This window comes from Rhynchophorus ferrugineus, unplaced genomic scaffold (genome assembly GCF_030347505.1).
Source record: "Rhynchophorus ferrugineus isolate W39M unplaced genomic scaffold, kcgeb_rfMv2 rfM2, whole genome shotgun sequence".
NCBI lineage: Eukaryota > Metazoa > Arthropoda > Insecta > Coleoptera > Curculionidae > Rhynchophorus > Rhynchophorus ferrugineus.
Window position 1 is genome coordinate 46,126,298 of NW_027472581.1, and position 21,821 is coordinate 46,148,118.

At 29.9% G+C, this 21,821-nt stretch overlaps 3 protein-coding genes and 1 long non-coding RNA gene across 6 annotated transcripts; 3 read left to right on the forward strand and 1 right to left on the reverse strand.

Annotated features, from left to right (window-relative positions):
- The first annotated feature begins 214 nt into the window (after positions 1-214).
- On the forward strand, positions 215-3,688 carry LOC143191030 (uncharacterized). Its single transcript, XM_076395675.1, has 7 exons — positions 215-312; positions 376-483; positions 926-1,283; positions 1,836-2,048; positions 2,100-2,382; positions 2,874-3,209; positions 3,262-3,688. Exons 2-7 carry the CDS (start codon positions 481-483, stop codon positions 3,515-3,517), a joined length of 1,449 nt encoding a protein of 482 aa, XP_076251790.1. The 5' UTR covers positions 215-312; positions 376-480; the 3' UTR covers positions 3,518-3,688.
- Positions 3,689-4,173: 485 nt separating this feature from the next.
- LOC143191036 (transmembrane protein 17) lies at positions 4,174-5,358 on the reverse strand. Its single transcript, XM_076395687.1, has 4 exons — positions 5,167-5,358; positions 4,788-4,891; positions 4,618-4,731; positions 4,174-4,563 (listed from the first exon to the last, which is right to left on the reverse strand). The coding sequence occupies exons 1-4, from the start codon at positions 5,246-5,248 to the stop codon at positions 4,288-4,290; spliced, it is 576 nt and encodes a 191-aa protein (XP_076251802.1). The 5' UTR covers positions 5,249-5,358; the 3' UTR covers positions 4,174-4,287.
- Positions 5,359-5,486: 128 nt separating this feature from the next.
- On the forward strand, positions 5,487-9,562 carry LOC143191034 (uncharacterized). 3 transcript variants are annotated; one of them, XM_076395685.1, is made up of 7 exons: positions 5,487-5,662; positions 5,764-5,961; positions 6,052-6,214; positions 6,270-6,399; positions 6,462-6,615; positions 9,063-9,103; positions 9,163-9,299. In XM_076395685.1, the coding sequence occupies exons 1-6, from the start codon at positions 5,628-5,630 to the stop codon at positions 9,064-9,066; spliced, it is 684 nt and encodes a 227-aa protein (XP_076251800.1). In that variant the 5' UTR covers positions 5,487-5,627; the 3' UTR covers positions 9,067-9,103; positions 9,163-9,299. The 3 variants fall into 3 exon arrangements, with proteins under 3 accessions (XP_076251800.1, XP_076251797.1, XP_076251799.1); XM_076395682.1 differs by lacking the exon at positions 9,063-9,103 and having other exon boundaries at positions 5,491-5,662; positions 9,163-9,562; XM_076395684.1 differs by lacking the exon at positions 9,063-9,103 and having other exon boundaries at positions 5,572-5,662; positions 5,725-5,961; positions 9,163-9,562.
- Positions 9,563-18,434: 8,872 nt separating this feature from the next.
- LOC143191413 (uncharacterized) lies at positions 18,435-19,836 on the forward strand. Its single transcript, XR_013004496.1, has 3 exons — positions 18,435-18,540; positions 18,593-18,620; positions 19,651-19,836. It is a non-coding gene; the product is annotated as an uncharacterized LOC143191413 (long non-coding RNA).
- Positions 19,837-21,821: the final 1,985 nt, after the last annotated feature.

A 21,821-nucleotide genomic window follows, 5' to 3' on the forward strand; every position in this document is an offset into this window, starting at 1 on the left:
ATATGTTCCAGCAGAATCCAAAAAGATAAACATTAAAAAAAAACAAAAAATGCAAATTTCAAGGTCTCTTAAATATTTACATACATAATGAGACCATAAAACATCTAATACAAATTAATTCGAATTGTTTATCATTAGCAAGTCCAAACGTTCAAATATCTTAGCGAAAATGCACATATAAGAGATAAGCTACTTAATGTCAAGGATATCTGTTTTTGGTGTCGCATGATGTCCGAACAAGGATGCATTATTTAAATTTTTGTCTACATAACTTGAATAGCCCAATAAATATTCATATATCGAAAAATACTGGTACGTGCTTAATAAAATGATAATATTTCGCAACACTCGGTATACGCGGTTGGCTTCTTTCAGCTCCTGCGCTATTAACGGTACTGTAATAGGATCAGCTGTACTCAAGACATCGATTTCAGTAGCTTGGGTGTTTTTTGTGAACATGGCAAAAATATAACATTTACAATGGTAAATATTATTGCTACATAGATATAGAATATTTCCAGTACATATACAAAATTTTAGAATAGATAGATTTATAGAATTTAACCCTACAATAATATTCTTTGAAATTAAGGTTATATCTGGTATTGACTTTTAAATTCAAATTTATGGTGTATCCACCGCCATCTAGTGATGATTCATTGTACTTTATCCATACCAAACTATAGAAATCTAGTATATTAAATAATGTTGACAACAATAAAGCTCTTTAAATATACAAATCTAAATGTTTTAAATATTGTTCTCAAGTAAATTTAGGTTTTCATTTGCTTTCAATTGAAATTTATAAAATTTTGACTATTGTAAAAGCAATATTATTTAAACTAATTCACTTTCATACAATAATATTTAAATATAATAATAATAATAATAAATATAATATAATAATATTTCAATTAATGTTTAGACTGAAACGTGTTCCCATGGTATCAATATAATTAATTTTGGAAAGAATGAGACAATTTCTTATGCAGTAGTGAAAATAGTTGGAACTGTAAGACTGAAAAGAAACATTCCGCAATGTCCAACTGATGATACAGAAGTGATAGTTACGTCCAAACAGACAAACCAGCAAAGAAAAATTCGCCCCGGAAGCAATAACCATTTTAAAATATTACTTCAGTTAGAAGAAGGAAATAATGATTTTCGATTTGAATTTGGTTGCCAGTTTGAAGAAATATCTATTAAAAACAACTCGTTACAAAGCGAATATACTGTAACACCTCTTTATATTATTTGTGAAGGTCATGATGGCACTTTTCAAGGTAAATATATTGATCTTTTTTTAAAATTTTACTAAACAATATTTAATGGCTTATGATATAATGATTATCAGTTTTTAAAATTTGAACAAAACCCCATTTTTTATTAAACCAGACTAAAACTGATATTGTAATCTTTAGTTACGTATATCCATGTGTGATATGTGACAAAATATAATAGTATTTGTATAGTTAATGATCCAGATCTACATTAAAATATGTTTTTCAAATAATCTTATTGGGTTAGCTATTCTTCAACATCTATACTTTATAAATATTTCCAAAGATAAACAAGAAATTGTATTAAACTTCTGTATGCCAAATAATTATTTAAAGCTCTAATATATTATTTAAATAATAATAAATCGGAGACAGCTTAAGTAATTCTCAGTTATTTTTAACGCACGTATCTTTAAAATTTCTTAAAGTTCAGAAGTGATACAATCATTAACAACATATGTTTAACAGAAACTATTCAATCATTATAAGAATATATAAAACAAAGTATTGTATCTAATATTGTGTAAACTAATAACTCGATGAACTAATTTTCAGGACCAGTAGATCAAAAATGTGATATTGAAAGCGCCTGTAATAGAATTTTATTATGTACGCAACTCCTACAATGTTTTTCAGCTGAAAAACTTTTTGAAAATGGATTAGGAAGAAAAACATTCAGCATTGAAAACAAGTGCCAAATATTTCAATCTAAGATAACAAGTGATGATGTAGCAAAAATGAGTCAAGAAGAATTATGGCAAAATATTGGTATAATATATGATATATTATGTATACTTTAATATAACACTCATTTTGTAGCGAGGGAGATTATGACATCTGAGATTAGTTCTCAAAAACGAAAATACTTGGCCTTTCTTTCATGCACAAAATATCATGGAGAATTGTATCAAGACTCATTGAAGTCTCATGAGCAATTATTAAAAATAACTGATGGATATATAGCCTTAGGTGGTGGTGGACTGGCTCTTTTTGGGACTGCTTGTTTATATACATGGCCAGAAAATTTTGATAATATTTTAATAAAATTTACAGATGAAACTCCAGTAGATAAAAAGAATTTTTTGGATGACAGTTGTTACAGGTAAATATCTGAAGATACATAACTATATAAGCAAAATTTTAATAATATATTCAGAATAGGTTAAATTAAAATTATAATACAATATATTAAATTATATTACAATAAAATATTTATAAATTAAATATAGGTTTAAATAAAAATTATGATATATATATATATATATATATATATATATATATATATATATATATATATATATATATATATATATATATTATTAATTTCAATTATTTTATTGAGAGTATGGTGAATGAACTTTTTATTATAAAAAAAATACATAAAAATAGAATGACAAAATATGAATATAGTTTTCATAAATACTTTTTATTATGTTACCTATAAAGTAATGAGGTTTGTGATGTATAATATTAGAAAAATATTACTATATAGAACAAACTTTATTGGACGGAATGATTCCAATAGAAGCTACAGCTAAGTTTATTAAACAATTATTTTTACACCAGATTTAATATTTTTCTAATTTATTTTAGAGGAACTCTGGGTGCTTGTTTTTCAACCACTTTAGGATCAGTTCTGCATGAATTGTATCACACCTTCAATCTGGGCCATACAGAGAAAGGAATTATGGGACGAGGGTTTGATAATATTCAGAATTTCTTTGTTATGGATTCGGTCGAATTAAAGTCCGAAGAAATTGCGAAAAATTTTCAGAACCAAATTGAATTTAAAGAAGAATTCGAGCCAAATAAATTATCGGAAAGATTACTTAATGAAAATAAGAGGAAGGAATATAATGTAATAAAAAAATTACAAGATGATTCTACCATCCTCACAAAAAGCTGTGCAGTGATGCTATGTTATCATAAGTATAATGCCTGTACTTTAGTTAAAAATTATGTTTCATGCCATCTGTTTTAGATGGTTCAATTTTGGGTCCTCGACCAGATATACTTTAATTTATGATAAAAATAGTAAATTTATTAGATCTACTGAAGGGATTCGTGTGGTGGAGTTAAGATCAGAGAAAGATGAACTGATTCTGTATGATTGGACGTTCGAAAGTAAAGTATTAAAGTTTTGGTTTCAAATTCCAGCAGAGGTGTTCAAAGATAAACGTATTTTCATACTAGTTGTTGAAGACAACTGGGGCAATATACTTAAACAGATTATTTAGAAGTGCCAATCATTACTATTTTTAATAGAAATTAGAGAGTGAAGTTACTGAATATAGAGTTTCGAGTTTATTATATAAATATTATATATGATATATTTATTCGTCCAACTGAATTGAAATTAGTTTAGTAATGGAATTGAGAAATAGAAATTCAATAAAGTGATAAAACTATTTATTTTTTTCATTTTTCATTCCATTTATACCATATTTACATATTAGTTAATATTAAATAATTTTAAGTATTAAGTTCAGTTTCTATAGTATTGTAGTCATCTAATAGGTTGATTAAACATAACGCCTTGACATACTGCTAAATTATCTTGTATATCTGCATCTTTAGCGACTGTATTTTTAAGACATCAAAACTCAAAAACCTCAATAATAATCAATAATTTTTCGCAATAATTACGTTCCGTTTATTTATAAGAATGTTCTTTCTTGTCTATTTCGAAACCATCATTATTATATTTATCAATATAGTATGTTTATCTTAAATGTGAAACAATACTCGATGAAGTTAAGCACCTATTTTCATTATTTTGTAATTCCAAGTAATAACTATAAATAATATCAATTTTAGCTAATAATTAACATATATTGAAGCAGTTTAACAGAAATGAAATATAATCGATGATATTCAAGGATATATCATAAATTATCGTTTGTTATCTCTCATTTAATAATGATATCATTTATATACTGATTGTGTACATTATGTTTAATAAATAATTGTTTACACAATTTACCTTAAGCTATTCCAGTTTAGTCTATTAATGCACAATATTACTTCTTGTACTTGCCGATTGTCTTTTTAGCGGTATCTCATTATTCAATTTCATTATTTTAAAGTAAATAGCCTGCTGAGATGCAGTAAACCTTAGAGCAAAATATCCAAATATAGTTTCGAAAACTAATAGAATCACCATGATACTCTGGCTCGTCACCTCCAATACTCCAAGTTGAAAATAAGGAGTAAACAAAAATATACTTTGCAGTGGAACTTGAAGAAAGAGGGAAAGCATCCAGAAACAAGCCAACTCCGGGATCTGAAATATAACAAAAACATTAATATAGATGTATTAAAAAATAATGAGACAAACCTTGTCATTAAGATTTCCCACATAAACCATAAATAATCGCAAGCATTCAATAATGAAGACCGTGACAAACAAAGTAATTAACAAGAATTGCTTTAATTGATCCAAATAATCGAACTAAAATATAATTCTGGAATAAATATAAGTACAGAAACAGGAAACGTTTAACTTACACTTTGAACAATAAAAATTAAAATTACACTTAACCAAACAGGTATAAAAACAACATTGAAATAGGCAGTTACTTGAAGTGGTAGATTAGCCTTAATCTCTGACCCTAAAAAAAATAAAATAAGAATAAATTATAATTTTGATAGAAAAAATCTTACTTAAAATTATTAAAATTAAATATTCCTTTTACTAGATGAAATTCCTTTATAAAATATTATTAATTTATTCATTAAATAAATCTATTAAAACATAATTAACTTCATTTCGAATTAATTCCATCGTAGTATTTTTTCGAAGAATACTTGCAGTTATATAAAATGTATGACATTTTATATGATGATGTTAACATGATTTTATAATATTTTACATGATTATGTTAACCTTCCAATTCACGTTCAACCTTGTAACTTATTCCAGGAAAAACATTTTCTGAAAATGTGGTTACAGTTTCCTTCCAGTCCATAGCAAATTTAATTATAAATAAAATATATTTGCCAATATATTTGAACTATACGATCAGTGTCAGTTTATTTTATATTAGTACGGTTTATTTCATAGAGTTTGTATTACATTTTGGTTTGTTTGTATATATATAAAATTACGTTCACATGGCAACCATCGAATTATTTCCATACAAATGAAAAAATGGTTTGTGTACATTTTTATGAATGAGTTAACACGTACATATACTTATAACTGATTAGATATTATTTTATTTTGGATAAGATAATATTTTATCACATATTTTATCAGAATATTATTTAATTTGACCATTATTTGTGATGTCAGTCATTGACACCCTAGACTACTTCATGAACGAATAAAGTGTACATTCCTTGAAAATGGCAGACTCTGAATTGTTCTGTACGATAACCAGGTGAGATAATACCATTTCGCCGATAAGATATATGTCTAAAATATATTTTGGGTATAAAACAGCTGTTGATATTACACCATATAATTAATTGAATTTGATAGCGTACAACAGGACTTAATATCAATAACCAAGAATGAAAACATAATGAACGATATTGAAAGATGCATATCGTGTTGGGATTATAACAAAACACTAACTTTAGACCAATTGAAAGAAGATATAAAACAGGCTGTCATTGAAATAAAGGAGGTACTGTTTCCTGGCAACACGGATATGCAGATAAATAAGTTAATATATTTGTGAGTATTTTATTATTTAAATTAATTATTTATTATTAACTATAAAACGATATATTACAATGTAATGTGCAATACAAATATAATTTTTAGTGTTGTGTCATGGCAAATTTATGATTTTATTAGCTTCATTATACATAGGAAATTTTCTAAAGATGATTTTGAATTTTACGAATATTCAAAGAAATTTTGTAATAAAAACGGTACTCCTAACGAACTAGGATCCACATTTTATAACGTCGTGCCTAATAGTGCCGTAAGTATAACATAAAGCTATATTCTCAAAATATTCTTCCTTGTGTTATTTTCAGATTGTAGAATTATCAATGTTAAATACGAAAAGGACGGTTTTCGAGAAATTGCAATGTCTCTATTCAGTTTACGACTATGTATTTGTTGATATTAAAAGCGCTTTAATATCGTTAATATCAAAATATTCAGGTATAACAAATTTGTTTGTATATTATAAATTATATTTAATATTGTCTACGATATTTTTTCAGAAAAAGAATTTGACATTCCTATTATAAACAATAAAGAAGTTGTACCGGTCCTAATGGCTGTTATATTGAAGTCGAAATTATTTTATCTTATAAGTGACATATATTTCATAAGAGAATTTGGATCTGATATTTTAAAAGAAAACGACGAAATGAAGTAAGTAATATTTGCGTATTCACTTATAATAAACAAGATTATATTTAAAAGATATTCCATTATTTAACGAAGGGTGGCGTATTTGCCATGATTCCGTTATACTTTAGTGTGAGCCACCTTGACAGTAATGGTTGGTTCTTCAAACATTGGTCAATAAGTGTCATGTAACATTAAGTTCAATGAAAACAACTATTAAACAATCTATCCTAACTATTAATTATTCTATTATCCAAAGATATTTTGTAGATGCGTCATCTAAATCTGTGAAGTAAAAACGTCGCAATATTGCCGTATCAACTCTAAGTTTTAGTTCATTTTGGCTTTGACATACAACAAAATTTTAATATAAATAAAATAATTAATCAAAATACCGTTATCGAATAAAATTTATTTTAATATTATAATTAATATAATGCATATATTATCAAGGATTTAAAACTACAATTAAGCACACAGTAATAATAGTTTGTAGGTTGGGGTTGTATTTGATAATTTGATATACATTGAACTATTTTCCATACCACCATGAGCACAGGAAATAGTCGCTGGGGGCCAGATTTTGAGAATACGGTGAATGAGGAAGCAATTCGAAGCTCAATTCATGGATTTTTGACACGGTGCATTGGTGAAGCAGCACTTTCTTTTCTTCAAATGCGGCCGTTTTTCGGCGATTTCCTCCTTCATACGCTCCAACAACGTTATGTAATAGTCGCTGTTGATAGTCCTTCCTTTTTCAAGGTAATCAATGAAAATGATTCCATGCGCATCCCAAAATACAGACGCCATAACCTTTGCCAGTCGACTGTTGCGTTTTCCAACGCTTTGGAGCGGGTTCATCGTGTGCAGTCCTCTCGGATGACTGTCGCTTGGACTTCGGGGTGAAATGATGGAGCCATGTTTCATCCATTGTCACATATCGACATAAAAACTCGGGTTTATTAGGCTTGATCATCTTTAAACACTGCTCCGAATCATCAACTCGTCGTTGTTTTTGGTTAAAAGGGAGCTCGCGGGGCACCCACTTTGCAGAGAGCTTTCTCGTACCCAAATATTCAAGAATGATATAATGTACACGTTTAGTTCCAGATCATTTTGTGGATTTTTTAAATATTTTCTTCGGTAACAACCTCTTTTGGGCGTCCACTGCGTTCACGGTCTTCTGTGCTCATTTCACCACGTCTAAACTTAGCAGACCAATCCTTGATTGTTGACTTTCCTAAAGTACTGTCCGAACACTTTTTTCCCTTCAAAAAGCAATATTTTATTATCACGCGAAATTCCTTTTTATTAATTTTTTTCACAATAACAAAAGTTGTTTCACTCAAAATGCTATAATTCACAAACTAATGAGCTGTTATATTTAAACTCACATCTTTGGAAGGTTAGGGCTACCTAAAAAACGTATGGATTTAATTCTAGTAGCGCCATCTATGTGTCAGGCCGGGGACTTTTCAATTGACCTGTTATTAACCATTCCTGTTTCCAACATGAAGTACAATATATCTGCAATAAATTATTGATAAATGTCATGATTAATAAGACCTAATCAATTGTTATTCCAATACTTACCTTTTTCCATCAACTTTTTTGGTCATGACGTTATTTTTATTATCATCTATCATCTTGAAGTGACCATTTGGTCCCATTCTGAAATATCAATGTCTCATCTAAATACATAAATTGAACTGTTGTCTGCTTTAATTTTATTATATGCTTTTAAAAATTTCTTATAATTTTATTATTTTTAAAACCTACATCCGCAAAAGCAAGTTCCATTTGACCTCTTCGATTCTTTTCAGACACTTTCCTTTGAAATAATAGTATTAATTATGTTTGTATTGAAACACTACTCACTGTTTTTATTCATTTCATATATTTATTCTCTGATAGAGATAACATCAAGTTGATCTTGTTTTAGTTAGTTTGTTATCAGACAATACATTAAACATCTTGATGACGTATTTACAAAAAACTTTGTATAGACTATATATAGCGGTTCATTATTTCTTATAACATGTATAAATGATTAATTTAATATTATCAGTGGCGGTTTACCAGCAGTAGGCAGCCTCCAGTCGATTAGGTCGGCAGATTTTAAGGGGTGACAAATTTGGCCCCAAAATATATTTTGTCATTGAGAAATAAAAAGCAAACATTATTACATGTGTATACATACATGTATACATGGAGAAAACGAAAAAGCTGATGTAATGGGAACGATAGAAAATAAACGATACAAATTATAATGTAGCAATTTCATTGATAAAAAAAAGTATTAATGTGACTCTAAACCAAGGTATCGAATTGCAGATATCATTAGGGCCGGAAATTTTTGTATAGCCTATTGGTGGAAAATGTGTAAATACGCCACTGGTTAAATATAAAAATCCAGTCAATTATTTTAAAAAGACCTTGTAACATATAATTTTGTAACCCTCTTTTTTTAGTTGATTGAACCCGATAATTGATTTTTTACAATAATTAACTGGTAATTATTGAGTAATCGAATATTTAGTATTTACAGTAACTAATAAAATTATGTTTTAGCAAAATATATAAAATATTTGAGGAATGCATTCACAAAATATGGATATTACGAAATCATGAGCAGGATCTCGAACAACCGAAAAATGAAGGAAAAACAGATAAAGTTGAACAAAATCTCAATGTTTGCGAAACAATTGATTTTGTACAAAATATGACTAATAACAAAGAAGACAACAGAACTATTCTAGACGAGGAAAACAAGAGGATCGCCATGTTAATTGTTTCAGCTACAACAGATAATCTGACAGATATAGAATAAAAATAAATTAAATTAAATTAATTAATTAAAGTATAAATAAGATCTGTTAATTAAATTAATAATAGATTAAATAATAATTAAATTGAGATTTAAATATTGTTAATTATTAAGTGATTTAATACAATACTCAATGAATTGAAACTGTTTTATTATTTATTTGTAATTTATTTTTATATAATATATCGACTTATATATGGGATATTTCACTTAATACAGGCATTTTTGTATTTGAGATTTCGTTGTCAAATTGTGAGATTCTAAAGAAATAACGCGAAAAATTGATTGGTTCTTTGGAATATATTGAGGCAATTTATAATAATTTAGTAAATGTGTAACATTTGAGATAATAAATTTATTTATTGTTTTATTTACATTTTTTAAATCATGTCCTACAGCTAGTTTTCTTTTCATGTGTAGTACCGAAAGAAATTAATTAAATCTTTACTTTAATAAATAGATTTTCATTTTTATATAAATATTGAAAAATGATTTTTAAATGAAAATATTCAGATTTAAGCCCAAAAATGGCTTTTCAAATGGTAGTATTTTCAATCATTATTTCTTTGAAATGGCAAAAATATATATTGTTTTATATTGCTTTATATTGTTGAAAAATGATAACATATTCATAGCTGTTGTAACATTCAAAAATGTTTGAGGTTAATCCTATAAATAAAATAATACTTATTTATTATAATCTCATTATTAACAATAAATTGGACCCTACTTTCAAAAGTTGCATTTAAAAGAGTTCAATTGCCAGATATATAAAAACTATAGTCTCGGATTGATATACAAAATATGTTGTACTAAATATTGCTCTTCTAATTATATTTTGATTAAACCTGTTTTTACAATAGAACTAATCTCCTGAACCAACCAATAATTACTTACTTCACAAAATCAATCCATCATCTCAAATCGAAATCAGTTCAAAGTCAGTCTCAATTGCAGTCTGCAGATGATGTATAGTCCATACAGTAGCTGAAGAGTTTTTCTTTGAAGGATTTTTTCAATCTATTTATCTATTCACCATTTAATTCGATTTTTCTGTTCAAGTTTGACTTTAAATCTTCTTCTTCTTTTCGAAAACCTGTTATTTCAGTTCGTGCTTTAGCTGTGTATGTTATGAGAGACCTTGCACAGGCCTTACATATTCTTACTTTGGGGTTGCCGTTGGCATATATTTATTTGTCCAAATGATTGTTGATTTTATCGTAACTGACTTATTAATTTGGCTTCTAATGTTCTTCTTGAGATCTCCATAAGATGATATTGCTGTTCTTGCACACTTGTTCTATTAAATTCTTGTTTGGTTCCAGTTTGCCTTTGCGTGATTATATGGACATTTTGTTTACGCTTTTTATTTTAGAGGTTCATATTTCCACGTTGACACTTTCAGCCTTTCTTTCTTAAAAGACTGTAGCAACCATTTTAATCCGTCTTCTGTGTCTGCGAATAATGTTGCGTCATCCGCATAATACATGATTTAGAAGTGGTGTCTTCCCCTCCTATATCCGTGGTGTTCTTTGCCCACTTGCTCTATTATCTTATCCATTATGATGTTAAAAAGTAGTCGACTAATACTATCGTCCTGTATTACACCAGTGTTTACCTCGATTTCATGTGTTATCACTATTTCTGTTTTGATTGTAATAGTATATAGTATTTCTCCTTTGTTTAATTGTTTGAATTTATATTATATTTGGATGTATTTCTTTATTGCTCCATAACTTGCCTGACCTTTGCCGGCTTGCCTTGAAATGTTTCGTCGACCATTGACAGGTTTTCCCAAAATCCCCCTAGTTCGTCAATTATTGTAATGTTGATCATTCGTTTCTTAATAGGCGAGTAAACAGTTTTATGAAGGTATCGAACACAGATATTCCTCGGTAGTTTATTGTGTCTGAGGTTTTTCCATGTTTAAACAATGGGATGGTGATGCTATTTTTCTATCTCTTTGGTATTATTGTTACCTTTTTTTTTGTTCTGGCCTACAACCAGACGATGTGATGCATGACGCATACCTGGTCGCGGGGACTTGCCCTGGAGTGACAAGTTGGACCGAACTATGTGGGACTGCCTCTGGAATTGCCGACACTCAACCGAAACCGCCTCACAGTTGACCTCTGTGGATCGCTACTGCTACTGCATTAAAGTTGGGGATATGGCACGCGCTGATCGGGTAGCCATTATTGGACACGAGGACCCGGCGACTGGATACTCTCGTATGGGGACAAAGGTTATGACTGCAGTTACGGATGAGGTCATTTCAGCCTGGAACAGGGGATATTAACGGTGACTAAGCTCCCAGCATGTCCACCAGCTCACGAACAAGCGCGTTTTCACAAGAACTTGAGTTGAGTTGTTGTTTGTGAAATGATTGAGAAGATGTGCTTGATATCTGGAGTGTCAGTTTCCCTACCATTCTGATTATTTCTGACAAACCATGGAGATTCTCCTGAGAAGCTTATTTTGGAAGACTTCCATATATTTAATATAACATTAATTTTTTAATTAATTAGTCATTGCCGACTAATCTGCAATATACATAATGAGAGATAATGAGAAAAAATCATGATTTTCTTGATTCTCTAAATATAACGGCATCTGAAGGGCTGGGTCTATGTAATTCTATAGTATCTTCTCTGCTTCCAGTATAGGTTTTGAATGAAGATTCATCCCAAGATATTTAATATATAGGGTGATTTTGTCATTCATTGTTATTGGAAATTGTGTAGTTTGATTATATGTGAACACACAATGTATTATTGTTGACACTATATTAACTTTTATTGTTGATGTCTTTGTCCAGTTATTTATATTGAGATTTGTCCGTTGTCATTTTCTTGTTGCTTGCTATTGACTTCAACACCAGGTACCATAGTATCATTACCAAATGTAATCGCGCTGGCTTGGTGGCACAATGGTTAAGGCGACAGGACGGTCCTCCTACTGCTGCGATAGTCAGGGTTTCGAATATAGTTTTCGAAAATAGTAGCTGGGGCATGGATGTGCGTTATGTTTGTGATTGTAATTGTAAATGTCTTTATAGGCAACAGTGGAAATTCCGACAAGGAATAAGAGTCACGTCATTAATCAGGCTGGGTAAGACCGGATGTCTTCTAGAATAGTCTAGGTTGGTCACTGGCTAGTCGATGCGCTTAATGCCGACGACCATGGTTCGGAGCCCACTTTAAACAATAGGTCCAGTCCAGATAAACTCTCGTTGGTAAAAAGAAAAGTTTAAAATATATATAAAAAAATTAATCGTAATATTTTCCATTTGTGCTAGTATAAAGTAGTAAGGCAAAGGTATTTCATGATAAACCTTATAGCGCTAAAAATCGACGTGTAAGGATAAAACCGAACTGAATAGATGAAGCTGTAGAGACTTTTTAATTTTCGTAAGTTTTTTTTACGAATATGTTATTTTAACACCTCACGAATTGTTAAATGTTTGTTTATATTGGTGTTATAAATATTAGTTTTGTATCAATAGTTGATTTTAACTTTTTCAGAAGTCGATAAAAATCGCGAATCAAATACCTCATCTACTAATCCGATAATAGTGAAATTAATCAATAGAATTTTACTTCAAATAGGGGATTTTTTTTATAACATCTATATTAGATACGCTTAGTACAATCTTAATTTACAATTAATTTATTACTACTTTTCCTATGTACTTGGATTAATTAACAAGCAAGACAAGTGCTAGAAAATACATCAGTATGTATTCCTCAATTATAAAATTATAATTATGTTTTAATTATTAACTTATAGCTATAGTTTACACTAAATGTATACACTTTACATAAATTCGTATGGTTTTGTTCCCTTCAATTTCCTGACATCCTGCGCGCTGTCCAGCAGTTGTATTGCTTCCACGTTAGTATGATTTAATAATCTTCTTTCGTGTTTCAAGACAAAATCTTGGATAACTTCGCAAATCCATTTGATTTTAAGGCCATCGTGCAGTTCTTCGTTGGTTACATAGTGATAGGCATTGGTAATCAATCGAAGAATCTTGTTTTGATAGCGTTGTACGACTAGTTGATTTGAATTTTTAGTGCAACCCCATATTTGCGCCCATAGGTCCAAATTAGCTTTATAATTGTGTTATAGATCAACCTCTTTGATTTTAGATCAAGTTGAGAGATCTTCCGACTAACCAGTATAGTTGTTTTATTTTGGTTCTAATGTGTTTTGCTTTTTGTCTAACGTGATGATCCCAATTTAATCTACCTTCAAGATAAATTCTAAGGTATTTAGCTGATTCTGCTTGAGTAATCGGGCATCCATTGAGTGATATAATTAAGTTTTTATTATTTCGCCTTAATGCAAAATTAACGTGGACAGATTTGGAGCTATTAAGTTGAATTTTCCAATCTATCGTCCATTTATAGATTTTGTTGACTGCCACTTGCAATTTTTCTATTGCCCTAGGCAGAGATATATCTTTTGCCATAATAATTGTGTCGTCAGCAAAGCTTCCAAGAAGTGTTTCTTTTGTTGTTGGAATGTCAGTACTATAGAGCAGATACAGGAGAGGTCCTAAGACGCTACCTTGTCCTAACACCAGCTGAGATATTTTTAACGTCGAGAACGCCAGTTCGTGCGATACTCTAAATTTTCTTTCGAATAAATATGACTCCAGCAATTGTCAATAGTTATGCGGTAATAATTTGCTCATCTTACAGATTAATCCCAAATGTCAAACCCGATCAAAAGCTTGTGAGACATCCAGGAATATCGCAGGGCAGTATTTTTTTTCCTCAAACGCTCTTTTAATTGCCGCAGTTACTCTGTACACTTGATCGATTGTTGAATGGTGATTTCGAAAACCAAAACTGGAAATCTGGTATTGTTACCAAATGTTTAACACGTTTAAATATCAGTTTCTCAAGTAGCTTTGATATTGCAGGTAGTAGAGAAATAGGCCTGTAAGATTCGACTTGTTTTGCAGGTTTGTCAGGTTTTTTTAGCATAATTATTTGTGCCACTTTAAAGCATTCTGGAACATGCTTCAGCCTTAAACAGGCATTAAATATATATCTCGACATGATGATTGCTTTTCGTGGCATTTCTTTCAATAATCCAGGTGAAATGTCATCTATACCATGTGCCATTTTAGGATTGAGGTTATCAATTTCAGTGGCACTTCCAGTGGAGAAATTAGATTTAGATCTACATCGGGTTTATAAACAGGAGATATATCCATGGTAGATTCTATATCATTATTTCGAAATATGTTAGCTAAGTATTGTGCGAACAATTCAGCTTTTTCATTGTCGCGTCGAACCCATTCATTTCGAACATTTTTAATTGGCGGTACTCGAATAATTGGTCTTTTAAATCTTCGAGTTGCTTTCCATAGCGAATAATCTTTATCTGCTTGTGGGCTTAATTCACTTACATACTTTTGAAAGCAATTCTGTTTATATTCTTTGAACTTTTGATTCGTCTGATTACTAATTCTATTAAAGGTAGTTTTGTCTGCAGCATTTCTGGTTCTGTGCCATACTCTTCTGCCTTTTCGCATTGTTTTTATCATTTCTCTAATTTCGAGGGGGTAAAGTACTTTATATTCGGATATCTCTCTTGCTATTGGGGTAGCATCTTTTGCAGCTGACCGAATTTGTTCAGTTATATATTTGGTTTGTTGCTCAAGATCATCTATAGTTTTAAGTCTTACTTTTAAACTGATTTGTTCCTGCAGTATTAATCTGAATTTGTCCCAGTCAGTATATTTATTGGCAAGATTGGGCTTTTTTGCTTTTCTTAGGAATGTCGCGTCCAGAGTTAACAATACTGGAGTGTGATCAGATGTTAGATCGCACAAGCTTTCTGTACTAATTTGATTTAATGAGATGCCTTTTGTAATGTAGAAATCCAGCAGTTCTGGGACCTTATTACTATCTGTGGGCCAGTAAGTGGGTTCGCGCCCTGAATGATAATTACAATTTGTATGGTTAATGGCTTTGAGTAATTCGTTTCCTTTTCCAGGTATTATTATTCGTGAACCCCAAGCTGTATGTTTAACAAGTCTTTACCAATAATAAACCTTGGGCCTAATTTGAAAAGGTTATATTGTTGTTGTGTCTTTTTATGTCTTGGTGGACAATATATAGCGCCAATATTTATTTCAGCCGTTTTTTTCGATATTAATTATCGTAGCTTGTATTTCTTCATTTTTAATATCTTCTTGTTCGAGATGTTGTATATTTTGTTTAATTTTTAAAGCTGTTTCGCCTCTAGCCCGTTCACTGGGGTGTAATGTCCAATAAGCATCATAACCCCGTATTTTAATGTAGTTTTTTTTTAGAAAAATCTGTTTCCGATATGAGAGCTATATCTATGTTATTTGTTTTTAAGAATAATTCTAGTTACTCGGACTCTTTGATTTAGTCGTTTGCGTTCCAAGTTATAATTCTTAAACACGAATTACTCATTTTTGTTTTTCTTTAACTTATTTTGGGTAGTTTTCCCCAATCCGAATTTCTTCAATTTTTCCACCCTGTCTGCTAAATTACTGAATTTCTGTCTCATTTCAGTCTGAAATTCTTTGAGCAATTTCATCATGTCGACGATAGTTGGCTCGTTGGCCGCACCTTTCTGCGGTTTCGTATCTATTTGTTTATCATTTGATATTTACGTGGCGTTTATATTTTTGACGATGGTCTTGCGGTTTCTTGGGTTTTTTTTATTTTCAACGGTAGATATTGTTTCAGAGTTTTTGGCTTTGTCAATTTGTCTTAAGCATTGTTCTGCTATAATTTTCTTTGGCTGGAGTTCTTTTTTTTATATACTGCACATCCTTTACAATTGGCAGGGTGATCTTTTTCAGTGCACAATACGCATGTCGCTACACTATTGCGTTGTTTTCTGCACTGAGTTGTGTGATGTTTACCGGCACATTTCACACATCTTGGTTCCCTATTGCAAAAAATTTTAGTGTGTCCAAGATTTTGACAGTTTGTGCATTGTGGTATATTATTATTTTTCTTCGGAGGTTCCACTTTTATCCTACAGTCTAGTAAATAATTTATATCATATATATTTTTATTATTTTCGTTTTGTGTTATGTCTACGTAGAACAACGGAAAAGTTTTAATTTGTTTTTCACCATTTACATTAGTTGTCTTTTTCGCTATAGGGTGACAGTCACTACTTCGTGCCCACAAGCCTGTAATTCCGATTTAATATCGTCCTGATTTGTTGTGGACGGTAATCCTCTAATGACTACTCTATACCAGTTATCACTCTTTAACTGATAAGTGTGGTATTCGAGTTTATTGATTGAATTGTGTTTCTTCATCTCAATGAGATGCTTTTTTAAATTCCTTTAGTCCGTTTCATTACTAAGGATTACGTTAATATCATCGTTAGACAAAGCTTTAAACCGCACTCGATCAGAGGCTACTCCCTTTATTTGTGATCTAAATAAATTAAAATTGCCAACATTGTTTACCTTGATCGGAGGGGGCAGAGGGATTTGGTCTTCTTGCTTCTTTTTTATAATATTTATATAATATAACACTTTTTGTGATTGGCGAAGGCGTCATCGCTGACTTCTTCCTCTTTTGATCCTTCTTGTTTGTTACTTCGGTCCAGTCAGACTGTTCCTCTACCTCTAATGCTAGTTCGTCTTCATTAGTGTAGTATTCTTCTGCATAATTAGTATGCCTTTTTGGTGTATCTTGCGTGTGATCTTGCAGTTGCAAACGGAGAGCAGCCATATCCTTAGATAATTATAACAGTTGTTGGTTCAGACGCTCGTTATTCGTTCTTAATTCTTCGTTTTCTTTCAATAATATATTCAAATCCATGTTGCAGTCCATCATGTTGTATTGTTATAATTAAATGTTTTTTTCACTAACTTTCGCTTTTTTCCCTTTTTGGAAAACATGGAACGTCTTTTGTTTGAGAGCACGTATATTCTTCACTTTGGGTTGGCCGTTTCATTGTATCCCGTACCTGAGAGTTCTTTGAAACCGTTAACCGAAGTTGACCGTAAAAAATATATAGATGTATTTTTATTTGATATTTACAGCGACTCGTTTTCGGGAATGAAAAAACACGTCTTGATTCTATGAAGGTCGGGACTAAATAGGGGAATGAAGATCAAAATAATTTATCTATCTTCACAAAATGTAAGATATAATTTAGTTGAAATGCTACATTAATCATATTTATGTGTTTTATAATTCGGTAGATATTTTTTTGAATATAGATTTTTTGAAGCATTTGTTTTTTGTAGACTGGTCAATCGTAGGTGGTTTTCTCAAATTAGTTTTTGTAATTTTTGTGGCTTCATGTGATATTAGGTGAATGACTATTTGAGTCATAGAATTTTTATTGAACAGCAAATTATATTCAAATTCACTTTCATTTTTTCAAAGCGAGTGTATTTTTAATGCTTTTGTTTGCTTTTGATATATTTTGAAATAATAAATGATATTTTTATTCCTTTCAGTGTCTCCCTCTTAAATTTTTTTTTATATTGTAAATTTTTTTGTTTTGTTTTTAAGTAGAACTTATTTAGCTGAAGTTTCACTCATACTTAGTATCACTGGTGAGTTTTATTAAAATTTTCTTCAATTTTCATATAACTTGATGCTATGTTTCTTGTAATGTAATGTTTCTTTTCTGATATGTAGCTCCTACTTCCTAGCTGCTATATTTTAGCTATCGTCATTCTAGATCCCCATCTTATTATTAATTGAGTTTAATTTCATCGTCCGACAACCGAGATTTTTTATTAAATTAAATGATTTAATTGACTTGATGATTTAAACATCATTTATTATTTGTCAATTGAATGCTAGAAAAAGTACCATTTGACGGACCAAATATAATATTTTATTGTCTATTTCTATATTCAACACAAATATAGTCCTTCTTCATGTAATAAATTATTATTCTCGCTATATTTACACCGGATCTATGAAATTATTGTTATGTATGTGGTCAATAGGCGTCGAATTTAAAGTATTATATTCGTTATGTTTGAATGAACGTACGTATATATATAGTATTCATTAATCGGTGGTTGTCAACCAGTTCACAATAAATTGAAGATGAAACACGTTATTTGTATTTTATTAATTCTTCTTGTAAGTTTTTATATCTAATAATGTTTCTGATATAATTATTATTAATTTTTAGTTAACAACAGTCGGTATACAAGCTCAACGTAAGTATATTTTTATTTTTATATAATGTTAGGTATTAAAAATAACTGATAGCATTTTAGAAGGTAGTACAGAATTTAGATGTTCTCCATGATAATCTAGTCTCTCTAAAGAAGCCTTCATTTAAATTAAGCATTAATTTCAACCCATTTTAATTAGTTAAAATACAAAAAAACATTATCAAATTAAAATAACCAATTATCAGATATGTCAAAAATGTTCTTGATTGAATCTGAAGTCGAAATTTCAAGTTGCAACTCAATTTGTCTATTTGTTGAGATTGTTGACATTAGAATGTCTTCTACTATGAACTATTAAAACCAAGTGATGCTCTTGGACAGAGCATTGAAGAAAAAATTGCATCAAAACATGATCAAAAATACGTTTCAAAACCGATCCAAAACATACTTGAATAATTGAAAAAAATTGAAATTGTTAAATCACTGCTCCACTCACCAAATGCAACGTCTGACAATCGCGTGTAACGAATGGTACATGGATAGTTGAGGAATGGACTTATGAGATTGCCAAGATTTTGGTCGATTCATAAATTGTATCTAAAGATGAGTACTTCCGACGCGAGATTCGGTCTATCTCTAAGAACAAAATGTTAAATAGCGATGATCAATAATTTTTAATACAATAATTTGTTTTCAAATTCTTTTTAGATAAACTATTCTTTATAAAAGAAACCTTGTGAATTAATTCTTAGTAACTACCTGCTTACTGGGATTAAACATTTAGCATTAATAACAAATGTTATAATTTTATAATCTGCTTTTAGACAGAATAATTTCCTATTTAATTATCTTAAGGTAAATTCGTTTATATCTAATGAGAAAGTAACAAGTTAACCTTTATTTTTGAAATTGTATAAGCATTTTTGTCAAGATAACAGTAACTATATCAAATATTTTATTTATATAATGACAAATCATATATTTTGAAGTAAGTCCCTGACTTTTAGAAGACAATAATTAAATAAGAAAAAAAATCATGGAGTACAATATTTAAAATACTTTTTTCTTACAGAATTATTTAACTCGTCATGCCTTCAGAATTTTGGAAATGCTGTTTCTGATTTATCTTCTCAGTTTGGTCAACAGGTCGCACAAGGAATCAGAACATTTTTGAATATTACACAAAATTATGTTAACGGTGGCTAAAGTAGCTAAATATTTGTATGATGAGTATTTTTTTAATACATTTTAAAATCAATTCTTGTTTTCATTACTGAAATATGAAATTCGACTCTTTATAATCTATATCGGCCTATCCACGACTATGCCAATTAATATGGCTTAACGAAAATTTTGTCTCCCTTTTTGAAGAAAACGGGATGCCTCGAGATGCGTGAAATTTGGTACGCTTAAAGCTTATATCGAGGAAGAATTTTTAGGCGTAACATTTTTGTGTAATATGGAATAAATATCTTCCAATTAAACGAAAAACGCCCAAATCAAGCAATTTGGTCTAGCCGCAGATCGGTTACACAAAATATATAAGCGAATCCGGCGGGCAGCCTAATTAACTAATTTTGTTCGTTATTGTTTTAATACACATACTAAAGTCAAATATCAACTTCAAAATTGTTTTATTCATATGTTATCTGTTTTAATATATAAACATATACTACTTAATTTATTATTCCATACTTTTCCATGTTTCTAATATAATTAAAATGAGGTGCCCTAAAACTTTGCGTTAAGAAAAAGAGCGGATTTGAATAATGTTTTGATCAGTTATCTGATTACTTTATTTTATGTTTTGTTAAATTTTTTGATAAACACATTGGATAAGATTGGATTATGTAAGAATTTAAGAGTATGATCAATGGAAACATACCACTAGTAAAAACCTAACAAGTCTGTCATGTCTCCTCCCGCCGAAGTAAAAAACCAAAAAGGATAATAATAGGAAGAAGTCAGAGATGACGCTTTCCCCAAACGCAAAAAAGTTTAAAATATTAAAAAAAAAGAAGTAAGAAGACAAATTCAGATTAATATTGCATGAACAAATCACATTAAAAGTATATATTGTATATATATATATATATATATATATATATATATATATATATATATATATATATATATATATATATATATATATGTATATATATATGTATATAAGACTCAAAAGTATATATGATCTTGAGTAACAAACCAAAAATATAATTGAACAAATTCGATCAGCTGCGAAAGATGCTAAGTATATATGCCTAAGTATGCTATGCCCCAATAACAAGAGAGAAATCAGAATATGGCGTAATTTACCCCCTAGAAATTAAAGAAATGATAAAAGAAAGGCGGAATTAACCCAGAAGCAAACAAAGATTATTCGCTGTGGATTCGAAGATTTAAAAGACCAATTATTAGAGACGCAATGATGAAAAGGCTGAATTGTTTGCACAATATTTAGCATAACGATATATAATCTACAATGGATACGTTCCTTGTTTATCAACCCAATGTAGGCTCCAGTTGCCAATGAAGTTGATAACCTTAATCCTAAAAAGGTGCCTGGAATAGATAACATTTCGCCTGGATTATTAAGGAACTGCCACAAAAGCAATCATTATCATGTTGACATATATATATATATATATATATATATATATATATATATATATATATATATATTTAGTGAATGTTCAAGACTGAAGCATGTTCCGGAATGCTTTAATGTGGTACAAGTAATTATACTCAAAAAATATGACAAAACTTCAGATCAAGTCGAGTCTTACAGGCCTATTTCGCTGCTACTTATAATTCAATCATTTGAGAAACTAATATTTAAACGTGTTAAATATTTTGTAATAATACCAGATTTCCAGTTTGGTTATCGAAATTACCACTCAACAATCGATCAAGTGCACAGAGTATTTCCAATTATTACACCAATTACAACATCAAGCAAAGGGTAATAAATATCGAAAGTGCAATGTTGAGCATTCCATGATTAGCGTCTGAATATCTCAATAATACTAATGGATAATTGTTATTTTATGTACATAATTGTCAAAACCATGGAATTTAACAGTTAGGTTAGGTTGCATAAGAGTTATTTGCATTGATACAGTGTATATATTAAATATATTAAACTTACAACAACTAATATTATTTACTTTTGTGACATGTTTCAATGACATATAATATTTATACCTAACAAAATCTATTATGAATTAAAATGCATAAAACACC